Source organism: Arvicola amphibius, chromosome 5 (assembly GCF_903992535.2).
Source record: "Arvicola amphibius chromosome 5, mArvAmp1.2, whole genome shotgun sequence".
NCBI classification, from domain to species: domain Eukaryota; kingdom Metazoa; phylum Chordata; class Mammalia; order Rodentia; family Cricetidae; genus Arvicola; species Arvicola amphibius.
In genome coordinates, this window is record NC_052051.1 from 30,353,433 (window position 1) to 30,368,568 (window position 15,136).

The window sequence follows — 15,136 nt, forward strand, 5'->3', positions numbered from 1 at the left end:
TACTTGCAGTTCTTTGTGTCCACCACAATGATTTGCATTTGTTAATATTTATTTTTGAATTAAAGTCTCTTAAATTCTCAACCTCTCTCCATTGGTATTTTGCATTAATAGCATTCTTTCCCCCATCTAGAACTTACTAAAAAAAAAAGAGACAGAGGTCAGAGATGTCTTGGTCTGTATCAGCTTGGCAGCAGTAAGCTAGCGACCTTGATAGAGCACTTAAGCCTTTCTTTGCTTTGGTTTCCATAGAGAGTCAGGTAGGACAAGGTGAGCCTTGCAGTCTCTTCCAAGTGTGTTAACCTGCAGAACTGCAACTGTAGCTTTGTTTGAAGTGTCCAAACAAGTTCATGGAAAAGTCCTCTTTTAGGATGAGAGTTAGTCTTATTCTTCCATTTTGTTTTAAATTTTAAAATGGTTTTATTAAATTTTATGTTTTATTTATATATATCATCTATTTAAAATATTTTATTTGTGTGTATGAGTGTCCTTCTGCATGTCTGTCTGTATATCATGTGTAGTAGAGAAGCTGTGGAGTCTCCCAGCTACTTCACCTGAAAGGTCATTTCTCTTTGTTAAACATGGGTTGTATTTTCACCTTACTGTAGGTCTGTCCTTGTGTGGGAGGGGACTTCTAAGAGTTAGAGTTTTACTGTAGATTTCCATGGCTTCTTGTTCTTCCCAAAATGTCATGGTTATGGCTTGACTTCCATGGAGCAGGGAAACATGACTTCAGAGCAGCATTCTGCCAACATGAAGTTGAAAAGCCACGCAAATTTTACTCTTTTGTTTTCATGCTTGCTTTGAGATGAAAATGACATTACTATAATGGCAAATCAGATTACTCAGTACTTTTTCACTCCACCACACCTTCCGGCCCTTTTCACCCCCACCCTTACCGCAGCCTTAAGGATGCAAACTCTTGTCATTCCAGGATGGGACACTATGTCTCTTCTCTGTCCCTCCTTTGGTGGAAGGGGAGTCTGGTCTGGGAAGCAGTACTCAGGGTGACAAGTAGATGTTTGGGATTCACTCACTCCAGGCCTCCACGAGTGCATTCTCTTTCCTCTCCACTGATTTGGGGAAACTAGGTAGGCATCAGGGTCTGCATTGGCAAAGCCTTGCCACACCCTATGTTCAGGAGTCACTGTGTGGTTAGTGATGAGCCTTGGGCTGCAGTGGGTTTTATATCCTACTTTAGGAGACTTCCAGGTGAGCTTGTAGAGGTATTGGGTTTAGCCTCTCATGGTTCTTCAAAATATGGGAAAGACTTATATAGACTTTCCTGTTGGCAGTTAGAGGACTTGTGCCAGCACGGTGCCAGGAGCTCTGCAAGTAAGGTGAAACCAAAGGCTGCCCTTCATTCCTGTGACAATGGGTGGATTTGAATTCCTCTCAGTAGCTGGAATGTTGATTTTATTGCTGTAATCTCTCCTTGGTGCTCGCATTTACTAGATACTGGGGACATATTAAAACAAAGGACCAAAGTCTTTTTCCTTGGTTTTTTTTTTTTTTGTTTTTTGTTTTTTGTTTTTGTTTTTTGTTTTGGTAGCATTGTTATTCTGATGTCTGCTTTTGTTTGTGAACTTAACAGACTAGATGGTAGAAAGAGTATAAATGTTTAGTTTATTCTGGATATAATTTGCTTACAATATTGTAGTGTATTAATAATTTGAATTAGATCACCAAAGTCTGAAGTGAAGGTGCCTGTTCCAGTGGATAAAGTAACCTCCACACTGCAGGCTACAGTCTCTCTTATGAATTGCAAAATGCCCAAAAGTGTACTGAGTTACTGAGTTACCTTGGAGGAAGGAAACCTGGAGCAAGATGTTTGTCGAAGTTTGAAATTACATTCTTGTGATTGATCATCTGCTGTAGCACAGGTACCCTACCCATTCCAGCGTGGTAGCAGCTGACCTGTGGTAACTGACACCCTCAAAGAAGATCATGGAGATGACAGTTAGGAAATGCACACATGAATCCTTAGAAAGTAATGGAAGAAAACACATCAAGACTTAATGACAGGGTATTCACAATAACAAGTGAGCATGCTGTGTTATATTAGAACAGAGCACATCTTCTCTCTTTATGTTGATTTCACACTGATGCTGAGACATTGTTTGCATGAATTGGTTTCTTACATTCACTTAGAGTTGTACGGATGCTTGCTGTATTGTAAATTAGAGAGTGACACCTAGTGTTTGATGTGCATGTGACACTGGATAGGAAGGGAAAGGGCTGACTTGAAGCCTTCCTTCCAGATATCTGATCCTGCAGACCTGGGACATTCACTGAATGATTTTGACAGCATGGCTAATCCAAGCTAGCCTGCAGGTCTTTGGTGCTCTCTAGCGTCGTTGAGGGAAGCATTTAAAATTTAAGTTTCTGGGGTGTTGAGAACCAAGTTACAGCATTTCATGTAAACTTGGTTATTTCTCTCTGATTGCTTATGCAGACTCTTTCAAAGTGATTTTTTAAAATAAAAAATTGGCATGGAAAGGATGGCTAATTAGTTATTCTAGTACAAAAATAAGAGAGAGTGAATGATGTGGTAGTTTTTAGCCAAACCCCAAAAGCCTGCATGAAGTGGAGACTAACATGGCAGCTGTGGCCCCGACTGACACTTCTTAGGTGAGGTGCATGTGTGCAAATAAGATTCTTCTGAGAGCTGGTATTTCTTCAGGGCAGAGCCCACCTCTTACGATACAATTCCATGCTACTAAGTGGAGGACTTGTGAAATGTCTAGTGCAAGGTTTTTTTCCCCTTAGGGTTAGATCTCAATAAAATGTGCAAGTGAAAAGATGAACTTATGAAATGTATCATATCTCTGCTTCCAAGGTTTTCAGTGTTGCATGCTAATACATAATGAAAGGTTTTTAAATTTATATATTAGTACCTAATGGGAATGGTTTTGTGGTTTTGCATAGCTTGTGCTGATTGCTACCTTGGCCTCCCTGCAGAGCCTCTTGCTGTCTACTGGAGTATGTTACTGTCTGGACTGTAGGGGGCAATCTTCTGCTCCCCCAAAGGCCCCCCCCCCCCCCCGCCTCCAGCGTGCCCCCTCCAGTGCTCTCATGCAATGCAGTTCTGGTTGCATTGCCTTCGGGACTGTGATTGCACTCCCAGTGCTCTTTTGAGGGCCTCTTCACCAGACCTCTGCCTCCTCATTCCTGTCACCTGTCTTATTTTCGTCCCCATTGGAAACCTCTTGGAAGTCCTCAGACCAGCAGAGAAGCTTTCTAGGGGTAGGGTAGACACTGTTTAGTCTTCCTGAAATAGCCTTCTCTTGTAGTCTCACCTTTTTGTTTTCTTCAAGATCCTGTTCAAAGGTATTTCTGCCTTTCCCCCTTAGATTATAACTGTCAAGGCAGGGATGGTGTCTTTGGTCTCTCACATGGTGCCTGGCACAAAATGGGCACTTAACAAGAAAATTAATTAATTAAACAGATAATTTAAACCTGTACCCTATGAGTGATCCATTTATTGAATTCATTGTTTTCTTGTGAGTACATCTGCATACATGCCTCATGAGTAGTTTTGTGTTTTATTACCAGGTTTTGTGTGTTTAAAGCCTTTTTTTGATGAAGTTGGTCTTTCGTAGGAGAAACTTTTTGTGAAATAATCAACATTTTTACCCTTATCTTTGCTTTAGGAAGAGTCACAGTTTTTTGGTTTGTGGAATATGCTTTGCAATTTGAAAAGTATAATTTATATTTTCTTTCATTCTGGTAATTATCTTTAAATTAACAAAACAATATCATTCTTTTTTTCTATATCTAGAAAAGGTGTTTAATAGTAGCCTTGTTTGTTCAACCCTCTATGTATTTTGTATTTCTCGTTTCTCAGCATTTTAAATAATTTATATCCATGTTATTTTATTATAGTATTTTAAAATGCTATTTCTCTTGTGTTAAATGATTTGAAAAATCTATTTCTATTAGCATATTAAATACCAGTTATGTAAATATAGCCCACTGCTATAGGATTTTTATTTCTACATTCTTATTAGAGAATTACTTTGATTAATATTTGTTGCTAGGATGTGAATTATGTACTTTGTTGAGGAAGGGAAGATAATATGACTGATGTAGCTCAGGAATACCTTTTCTTGAACTTCAGAATGTATAAACATGTATAGTGACTACATAATTTTCAGATCATTGCATCCCTCTTCTTTGGTATGTATGTCTCAAGGTAGCCATAATTTGCTGCAGATACATTTACCAGGAACTGTATGCATTGTTGTGTAGGCCCTTTGATCTGCTTTGGGTTTCTGTTGTCCTCACATTCTAATGCCTACTCAGTGGCTCGTGATCAGTTCATCACACTGTCCTTTGGAACTTACTGCTGATGAGAAGACCAAGGTCAGCCTGATTATTGTTGTTTGATGAATAAACTACATTTTCGGTTTGGTTTTCCCTAGTGCTTTTAGTTTTGTACTGAATTTATAACTTTGCCCAGGCATTTCCCTTTGTTCTTTTACATGGTTCTGGGGAGTTTTGCGATGTACAATGTCGTGGCACATGGATAATCTGTAGTAGTCTGGATTCATGCTATCCATCTTCATGTAGTTAATGTTTTCTAATTTCAGAAGATTATTTAATGATACATCTTTTTTTACTTTATACATTAATTTTCCTAAGTTTTCATCGTCTCTTTAATGTTCACTTGAGTCTTTAAGAAAGTGAATCAGAAATGCTAAAACCAAATTATCCATTTCTTTATTTGTTTGTTTGTTTTTGAGGAGGCATTTCCATTTTTCTGTAGGATTGTCTCCTTTTTGGAACCATTGTTCCAGCTACTTTGTACTTTCTTGGGATAAAGTCACCCTGCATGCCTTTTTACTCCTGTCTTAGTTAGGGTTTACTCCTGCTGTGAAGAGACACCATGACCACAGCAACTCTTCTAAAGAAAGCATTTCATTGATGGTGGCGGCTTCCTGTTTCAGAGGTCCAGTCCATTATGACCATGAAGGGGAGCATGGCAGCGTACAGGCAGATGTGATGCTGGAGCTGACAGTGCTGTATCTTACAGGCAATGGGAAGTCAACTGAATGTCACACTGAGGAGAGCTTAGGAAAAGAGACCTCAAAGCCTGTCCCTACAGTGACACATTTCTTCCAACAAGGCCATACCTCCTAATAGTGCCACTCTCTTTGGGGGCCATTTTCTTTCAAACCACCATAGCCATTTTATGTGAATTTAAGTAAACAACAATCTTTCTTATATGTACCTTTGCCTTTATAGGTCTTCACTGATATGTCTTACTTTAAAAAATTATGTTCCATATTTATTTTAGGTATCTTATTGAAATTTAACTCGTATTTTTTCCTGAGCTAAGAAAAATATTGTGTCTTAAGCAATGACCTAATCATGTATTGAGATTTAAAATGTTTGGAGATACATTTCCATTTTCAGTTATCTTTATTAAATGCCACTTAGTGTTACTCTGTCTTAGTTAGGGTTTTTATTGCTGTGATGAGACACAATGACCATGGCAACTCTTTCGAAGAAAATATGTAATTGAGATGGCTCATTTACAGTTTCAGAGGTTCGGTCTATTATCATCATGAAGGGAAACATGGTGGCATGCCGACAAATGTGGTACTGAAGAGATAGCTGAGAGTCTAACATCTTGCAGGCAACAGGAAGTCGACTGAGACGTTGGCTGTTATCCTGAGCATAGGAAACCTTAAAGCCCACCCACACAATGACACACTTCCTCCAACAAAGCCATACCCACTGCAGCAAAGCCACACCTCCTAATATGAAATTACGGGGGACAACTACATTCAGATTACCATACCTACCACGTTAGGGTAGTGTTCCCTCCTTTGTGCATGTGTTTTGTGTTTTGTGCATGCTTGCGCACGTGTGCGTGTGTGTATGTTTGTCTGTGTATACTAAAACTAGAATTCCTTTGATTTCTGTTTGTAATTTTTCACTTATCTATTTGTTCATGTCAATGATTATTAGGAAATATTGTGTACTAGGCACTGGTCCTGATGTTGGGGATAGTAAGTGTATCACTAAAGTGTGGGTCCTTTCTCCCAGGGAATCCCAGGTATAGTGGCAGAGTGGGCCTTATGCCTATCTACCTGAGAAACATGCTGGTGGAGGATCTTTTTGAAGTGGTCTTATTCCAGGAAGTGAATTTTGAGTTTGGTGTTTACAGTGGCAATATGGATATGACAATATGGAGCTAGTTTTTCCTACTCCGTGACCACATACTGCAGAATAAATAGTAGAAGGGATTTCTGGTATAAAAAAAAAACAGCATTTTTTTTAAAGCTAAAATATATTTTATTTTTATGTTTTGGGATGGGGTTACTTAGTTAGTTTGTTTGTTTGTTCATTCATTCATTCAGTCATTTATTTAATAGCCCAGCCACAGCCTCTTCTTCCTCCTCTCCTCCCACTCTCTTCCCTCTGCCCTCCCCAGACCACCCCTCCTCTGTATTTGCTCAGAAAGGGGCAGGCCTCCCGTGGGCATCAGCAAAGCACGGCATAGCAAGCTGCCATAAGAACAAGCACCTCCCCTGTATCCAGTCTGGACAAGGCAAGCCAGCATATCCATCTTATTTTTAAGATTATTTGTTCATGTTAGCTCTGTCTCACTTGAATTTAAAGGTTCTAAACAAGTATTAATGACCAGTGAAAATAGTCTTTCTATATAAGAGTTGAGTTATTTTTAGTAACCGGTGAGAATTCACCAGACAGTAGCAAAAAAGTTGTCTGTCTTTAGGTTGACAGGGAAGCATGTGTGGTGTGCTTGTGGGCTCAATGTGCATGGGTCCTTCTGAAGCCAGGCACCTGCAGAATGCTCTTGTGAAAAGACGGCCAATTCTCATTCTAAGTTTTCTGCACATTGTTACTCCCAAGGTCATGAAGCTGAGATGTCTGTTCTTTTAAAGGAAGTCTTCTGTTTTCTGCCAGGGCAGCATCTTCTGTATGCACACATCGTGCCCTGCAGCTGGTCTGGGGAAGGGTTGCTCCCAGGCTCTCCATTCTCACATTGAACGGGTTTAGTTGGTTGTTTCAGGTAGATTAACTGGTATGCATTAATATGTATTATCTTCCTCATTCTTCACTGCCATACTTTCCATGTAGACTTGCAATCAAGTGTGAATCAACTTGAATATACTGCAATCATCTGGTAATAATTTGGGAAAAAAGTTTCCCACCTAAACTAAATAAAGACTGGAGTTTTAAAGTTCACTGTGGCATCTTGCATGAACTCTGACTTACGTTTCATATTATTCCTGGTCATGCAGTGGGTTCTGAAGAAAAAGGAGCTGTGGATAATCAGTTAAAAGAACGACAGATTCCCTGATGTGCTGAACGGTAGTAATACCTAATTTCGATTTTGAGTGTGCTGTAATGGATTACCATATAGATGCAGCTGAGCACTGAGCATTAAACAGAGTCATGTGTTTTCCAGAAAAAGTAATATTTATTCACACCGTGTGGCTTTCTTGAAATATTTTTTTATTTTATTCTCCAGTGAAACTACAAACACGATGTCAGTAGCTTGTGTGGCGTTCACAGCAGTGCAGCTTAGAGTTCAGCTGCAGCACAAGAGATGCCAGATTGCATTCGCCTCACCAAAAGTGGGACATCTGGGACATGAGGCACAGGCTTAGCATTTAGACTAGGTAGTGGTGTTTGGCTTTATATTTATTGATCCACATAGGATTTAATCCATAAAAACCAGCCATCACAACGTTATTACAGAAAGAAGTGACAGTGAGGGATTGTTTCAGTCTCTGAGTTGTTGTATTAAGTTCTGTCATTTGGGGGATATATTGTTTTTAAAAAATTATGTTATTTATGTGTGTGTGCAAGTGTTTGTGTGAGCACATGTGCCATGGACAGAGGACAACTGTGGCACTCAGTGCTCTTTTTCCGTTTTGCAAGTCCTGGAATTGAACTCAGGCTGCAGGGCTTGGTGGGAAATGCATGTATCCATTAATGCATCTCAAGGTGCTACAAGAGCTAGTTCCAGGACAGGCTCCAAACCTTCAGAGAAACCCTGTCTCAAAACAACAACAACAACAACAACAACAACAACAACAACAACAACAGACCTACTTGTAGGCATTAACTTTATGAGATTCTTACATACATATTAAATTTATATTTATATTATATTATATTTATTTATTTGTGTGTTGAGGGGGAGGTGAGTAATATGGGTCTATCACAAAAATTTATTTAATTTTTAAAAAATTTTTATTTTGTAGAAAATACTGCAGTTTCTACCTGAACGAATTTTCTTTCGATGGCATTACCAGAGTATAGGTAAGATGAAAGCAAACAATGTATTAGTGATACGAATTTCGACCAGTTGAGGTTCCAACAATGCTTCATATAACTAATACTATCAAAGTAGCATATAGAAAGAATTAAATCAAGTCCAACTTGGACTTTGTAGGAAAATCTCTCTCACCACCTCCACTGATTGAGTACAGAGAATAAGTGATTGGAGTGTTCAGCCCCAAACGCATCATTTATACCATATCTCTCCCACGAAAGGTCCAAGAAATAGCTTATAAGAGGGGATGGAAGGAGTGTAAGAGTCAGAAGTGGAGGAGGGCTGTTGTGCCTGCACAAGACCTGCACAAGATCAAGCCTGTTAACACTGTAGGATGGATGAAGTATGGGTTTAAAAGAAAGCAGAGGGTATGAACTTGGGAGGTGCTATAGTGGGAGGGGTCCAGCAGGTAGTGGGAAATGGAGATGACTAAAGAGATTGTATATGTGTATTAAAATTTCAATTAATAAATTAAAAAATTAAATGTTATTTTAAATGTGCCCTTTGAGGTGTAGTCCACGGGCTCCCCAGGAACATGCTAAAGATGCACTATTTCAGGCCTCAGTCTGACCTACTGAGGAGCATGGTGGTCTTCTAAGAAGAGACACAAAAGGATTCCTGTGCACATCAAGTTGAGAAGCAATGATCATGAGTATTTTCTTAAATAATTATACATTATTCCTTACCAAAAAATTATTCTTTAAGCCTGCATTATTGATTCGATATTTCTGTGTTTGAATGCTTTAAGATGTGGCAGCCAGAGGGAACTTGAAATAAAGCAAGTAACATTGCTGTTCTTTCTGACCAGCTCTTTACATCTGACAGCACAGTTGCAATTTAAAATGCCCAGCCAAACTGCAGCATTCCAGGGAACCCACTGTGAATTCTGCATGTGCTTTATAGAGTTCCTGCTTCCGTGCTACCTGTAAGACTCTGTCACTTGATACATTTTTTTCTTTACTCATTGGCTACATTGGAGGAAACCATAACCGTTGGAATGGAATCTTCTTTATTTGATAATTTCTTTCACTATTTATTGAGGGCGAGACAAACCTTTGGGGGCAGAAACAAAGAGCGTGTCCCCATTCCTGCTTCGGATGGGCCTCTCACCCTGTGGATAGACGAGAAAAGCAATTACAGTGAAGTGTTGCTGTGATGGGGCTATAGTGCAAGGGAGAAGAAGGGTAGATGTGTCCACCCAGGAGACGTTGAGGGGACCCATGAAAGATGAGCAGGGCTTCCTGGCCTGAAAAAAGATAGCATCATCAGTAGAGAGTCCAAAATCCAGAGTTCTGATTTTAATTTAAGATTATCCTATAAAAATAGGTAATAAGCTCTTACAGAAACTGAATTTGAGTTTTGTGTTACAAATTTAAATTTAAAGAACATAAAACATGTACACTAAATACAACCACGGAACTTAGTGACTGAATCTTTATTCTGAGAGAGCTCCTTAATCTTTAAATCTTTCAAATAAGAAAAAAAACCCTTATATCCGAGAAGCTTTGCAATTACATATTTAAAATAGGATAAAAAAATTAAAACTGCAAAATATCACCTAAAGAGATACCCTGAGGATTTGTGAGATTCTGTGGTGTGGTAACGAGAAGTAACTGTGTGCAGCATTCTTGGCTGTTTAGGTAGCATCGTCATGACCAGGATGAGCTAACCAGGGGACCCTACTTATCTAAGTTTATGAGGGAATGGCTGTAAGTCATGCTCCTGTGAGCATGGAGCCAGTTCTCTTGGTTAAGCACCAGCCCCACAGCTTGGCCTTTCTTTCACCTTGGTCATCTGAAACCTTACTTTTCTTGGAGACACTTCTGTCTCAGGATCATGGAGATGAGGTCATAGCCTTTCTTTATGTAGTGCTAATTCCAGAAATGGTTGAGTACCCCTCTCCTTGGACTGTGCCAGCTCGGTACAATGTTGTCTCATCTCTCTTTTTCTTCACGGTCTCGTTCTTTCCCAGTCCTTCTCCTTGTTGCCCGTAAGCTTATTGCCCCTCTCCTCCATCCTCAAGTGGCTTCCTGCCCTTTGTTATCAGATAGACAGCTGTCTATCACCAGCCTCCATCCTGCTTAGTCTCTTCTTGCCTACTCACTTCTAGGTCACCTGTTCTGCTTTTTATTATTTATTCTTATAAAACAGTTTTATTGGGGGTAGAATAAAAAGAATATATAAGAATTATCATGATTGTAGCGTCACCCCAAATTTCCTCAACCTCCTTTGTAGCTTCTCTGTTCCCCTCCTACCTACCTCAGCCTCAATCATTAATACAGTTTCACAAGATTCCCAAGGTATGACCCCGAAAGTAAAACCCATAAAAATTTTTTTGATAAGTTGGATTTCTTCAGATCCCCCACTGGTCTGCCTTTGCATTTTCTAGAGTCTCATTTAGATGGAATCACACAGCACTGTCGCTCTTTTTGTTTGTTTGGTATCTGTCTTAAAGTTATTATTGCTTTGATGAAATACCATGACCAACTTGGGGAGGAGAGGGTTTGTTTGGCTTACATATCCTGGATGACTGAGGGAAGCCAAGGTAGGAACTCACACTGAGTTGATTCTTGCTGGCTTGGTCCTCATGGCTTGCTCAGCCTTCTTTCTTATAGAACCCAGAACCCACCAGCCTAGGGTGGTAAGATCTACAGTGGGCTGGTCCCTCCCGCATTTCCCACCAGTGAGGAAAATCCTCTGTAGGCTTGCCTACAGCCTGAGGTTATGGAGGCATTTTCTCTATCGAGGTTCCCTCCTCTCAAATGACAATAGCTTGTATCAAGTCGACTTAAAATTAGCTAGCACAGTGTCTCTTATGCTCTATTTACTTTAAGATTCATCTGTATGCTATGCACTAATAGTTCATTCCTTTTCATTTTTGAGTAGAACAGTATTTCATTGTATGACTTTGTTATTATCTGTTGATCCATTCTCTTGCTGATACAGTGTTCAGTTGATTCTCATATTTGGCTGTTATGCCTAAACCTACTGTTAGACATTTGTATGCAGGTCTTTAGGTAGAAATAAGCTTTCCTATCTCCTGTAGAACACACTTGACTGATAAACTGTTTATTTTGCAGAGTGTCTATATCATTTTATGTCCTCAGCATTGTCATGGTCCAGTTAATAGCAGGTGTTATGGTCAGTGTTTAGTTTTTGGTTGTGCTAACTTTTTTTCATGCAATTTCTGTGTGTCAAGGCTACCCATTTAAGAGTTGCATTGTTTTATTTTCTCAGTTTTTGTTTTTGGGGTTCCAATATTTTATGCCTTGGAAATATTTTCTCTATATTTTATTGTATTTTAGAAAAAATGTTTTTAGTTTTTGAAAAAGTCCAATTTAACGTTTTTATAGGTTTTACTTTTGTCATATCTAGAAATCTTTAAAAAATAGTTTATTTACTATTCATACACATATATCATATGTTTGGGTCAACGCTTCCTCCTAATTCCTTCCCCTCCAGTTTCTCCTTTATCTGCCCAACCATTTTTTCTCTCATATACTCTCTTTCTCTTTTAAAAAAATATTGCCAAATCCTTTTACTGCTTCCTATAAGGGCATAGGTGTAGGAGCATATAACACACTGAAGAATGGGTAGCCTCTCAGGGCCCATATCCCTGAAGAATTGACTCTCCCTCCCCAACCAGCCATCAGTTACCACTAGCTTCTCAGATGGGCACGGGATAGGGAGTCTGTTATCAATACAAAATTATAAAGATCTCCTGTGTTTGTTCATCTGCCCCCCATCCCCAGTCCCACTCAGTAGACAGTCTGGTCTGGAATTCACAGAGATCCACCTGCTTCTGTCTCCCAAGTACAATATCACACCTGACGTATTTTCTCCTAGTAATTTTATGGTTATGTTTTATGTTTAGGTCCTGGATCCATTTTTAAACAATTTTTTGATGAATTTTACTTCCTTCAGTGGACTACTGTTCCTATGTACTTGCAGTGGATGTAGAAATGCCAGAAAATTCTATGTTCTTCCTCCACTTGCCACTTGCTATGCTCTTTGCAGATCAGCAGCCCAGGGTGTTTTTGTGCCCCTGGCCATCCTTGTGAAAGGGCAACTGGTGACGTATGGTGCTGCTCACTTTACTAGTTTGAGACATGAGACATAGAACATTTTTTTTCATTTTTTTTATTAAAAATTACCATCTCCTCCCCTCCTCTCACTTCCCTCCCCTCCCCTCCACCCAAACCCCCAATCCCTCCCTCTCCAGGCCAAAGAGCCTTCAGGGTTCCCTACACTATGTTAAGTCCAAGGTCCTCCCAACTCCCCCCAGGTCCAGGAAGGTGAACAACCAAACTGACAAGGCTCACAGAGCCTGTCCACGCCTTAGAATCAAAGCCCAGTGCCATTGTCCTTGGCTTCTCAGTCAGCCTCCACCGTCAGCCACATTCAGAGAGTCCGGTTTGATCGCATATTCCATCAGTCCCATTCCAACTGGTCTCAGCCTGGAGGGATGGCTCAGCCGTTAACGGCTAGGTTCATAACCAAAAATAGAACAAATTTTTAAAGAAGAAACAAAATAAAAATAAGAAAGAGCTTTGTAATGTCAGCATTACATTAAAAACATCTATCTGAACTTTTAGCTTGGAAAATATTTTTGGAATATCTTTAAAAGATTTTCATTTGTGGTACATGCTTTTAATCCTAGCACTCAGAACAGAGGCAGGTGGATCTCTGGAGTTCAAGGCCAGCCTGGTCTACGTAGTAAGTTCCTTGCCAGACTGAGCTATTTCTCCAGCCCTCCATTAATATATTTCAGAGATGTTACACTATGAGATATAACCAACATCTTAAAAATGCAAGTTTCTGAAAAAAAGAAAGGAGCAATCCTGAATAGCTGGATAATGCTACTCTCAGAAGACATTGTATACCAAACAAAAATCCCAGTGTAAATTGTTGGTCAGAGAACCCGTAGAAGCTCCCTATCCCCAACAGTACATCAGTGCAGACCACAGTGCAGGAAGGTGCTATGCAGACTCCTGGAAGAGAAAAGGTATCAATAGTCTTAACTAGCCTTAAGCCTTACAGACTAGAATGCTGCCCTCAGACAGGATGTGCCCACTGTTGTGCGGTTAGCAGCCACTCTAGTTCATACGCACAGGGCACACAGAAACGTCGCCTGACAGTGTGTGTCTGTGGTCTCAGCACTCCTAGGAGGTAGGAGACGTTGTGAAAGCTACCCAACCAAGAGGAAGTTCCTGGCTTAGTACCAGCTTGATTTCTCTATTTCTTGCCTCCAAAGCCTCTTGAAATCTTCAGTAATAGGGTCTTATCATCTAGTTCTGGTGGAAAACTAAGAATAACAACAACTTGTATTATTTGGTGACCTCTAGCACCTCTCATTTCATGAAATTTTGTCTTTGTGGGCATGGGTGGCTCAGTCTAATTTTTTCCAGCTCTTCTCATTTACTGGCACATTTCAATTTTTTCTTTAAAACTGAGTAATATTCCATTGTACATGCACCTTATTTTTATTAACCATTCCTCAGTTGATGGACATCTAAGCTGGTTCCATTTTTTTAGCTGTTGTGAATAGAACAGCAGTGGAATGAGTGAGCAAGTTTCTCAGTAATAGCAATGTCAGTCATCTGGACATTTTAAAAAGAATGTTTACGAGGCTCCCATACTCAAAGTACTACTATCTTTAAAGTTATCTAACAAGAGCCTTTTGGGGGCCAGCCCCAATGCCTTCTCAGGGTTCAGAGAGGAAGCAGCAGCCAGTGAAGGACTCAGGATATCGGAGGGAAAACGAATCTCTTACTCCATGCTTTTGATTCAGTTTCTTCATTGTTCTGCTGTGCTCCGAAGTTTCCAGTTTATATAAACACTCAATCAGCAATTCTCTGCTGACATCGAGGTTACAAGGCTTGAATTTCTCAGGGTCATAAGACAGATAAGAGCTGCACAAAGTGACACTTTCTTTAGGGCTCCAGGGAGGTGTGACTAGAAAAGCACTCAGGCACCACTAAGAGCAAAAAAGTTGAGTTAGAGAGCTTCAAATCCTAAGAAGGAAAGAAAAGGGGAATTCGTGTGCTACATTCCTAAAAGTGATTAATTAGACTAGAGGTCTGCGATTGATAAAATGTAAAAGAAGGGAGGAGCCTCACTCAACCTGCTAGAGTTGTGGTGCTTAGGAACTCAAGGTAGTCATGGTGACAGCCAGAAACTGTGGAAGAAGACAGGCATTTTCACCAGTGTTAGCTAGCTGGGGGAGAAGAGGTATCTCTCAGATAAAAGAATTGTATTTATCACCGTAAGTGGTTAGAACAATGGGAATTTATGGTTATATAGTACAAAATCTGGGGTCTGACAGTTTCTAGCCACCCATGTCAAACAGTGGCGTTGTTTGTCCCCATGCCGCTTTTGTGAAAAGAATTACTTTTCTCTAGAACTGCTTAAATGATCAGTAGCTTTTCCTGTTATCTTTCAGGGCTAAGACACAGGCAGTTAATTTCCTAGACTAACATCCTGTATCAATAAACCAAAGTGAGAGTAGGTGCAAGGCATTAAAGGCATTTAGAGTTGGGGTTGGGGTGTTTAACTGAGGATGCACTTTCCCAGATCAGCTGCGGTGAATTTGGGGCACCCAGTCTCCTCATCTGTGAGGATAATAAATCAGCAAGCTCAGATGTGCTGTAGCCTCCTCCTAGTGCCTATCTTTGAAGGTCCCAAATGTGATCTATTTGGAAGACTCCTCTTGTGGCCAAATGTCCTACCAATAAAAGATAATTGCAGGGAGCTGGCTTCTAAGTTTATCTCAGGGAATGAAGCAGAGATTTGACTTGAGAACAAAGGTTTCTCACCAGGGTCCCA

General features: G+C 40.0%; 1 protein-coding gene across 3 annotated transcripts in view; it reads left to right on the plus strand.

Annotated features, from left to right (window-relative positions):
• Nucleotides 1-15,136, plus strand: part of Ralgapa2 (Ral GTPase activating protein catalytic subunit alpha 2) — a 264,147-nt gene that overhangs the window by 41,081 nt on the left and 207,930 nt on the right. For 2 of the 3 annotated variants that reach the window (XM_038329480.2, XM_038329479.1), the window contains exon 4: nt 8,241-8,298. In XM_038329480.2, the coding sequence (XP_038185408.1) occupies nt 8,241-8,298 (58 nt within the window). Of the gene's footprint in view, nt 1-8,240; nt 8,299-8,942; nt 8,964-15,136 lie in introns of those variants that run through there. The other variant, XM_038329481.2, reaches the window with a different exon arrangement.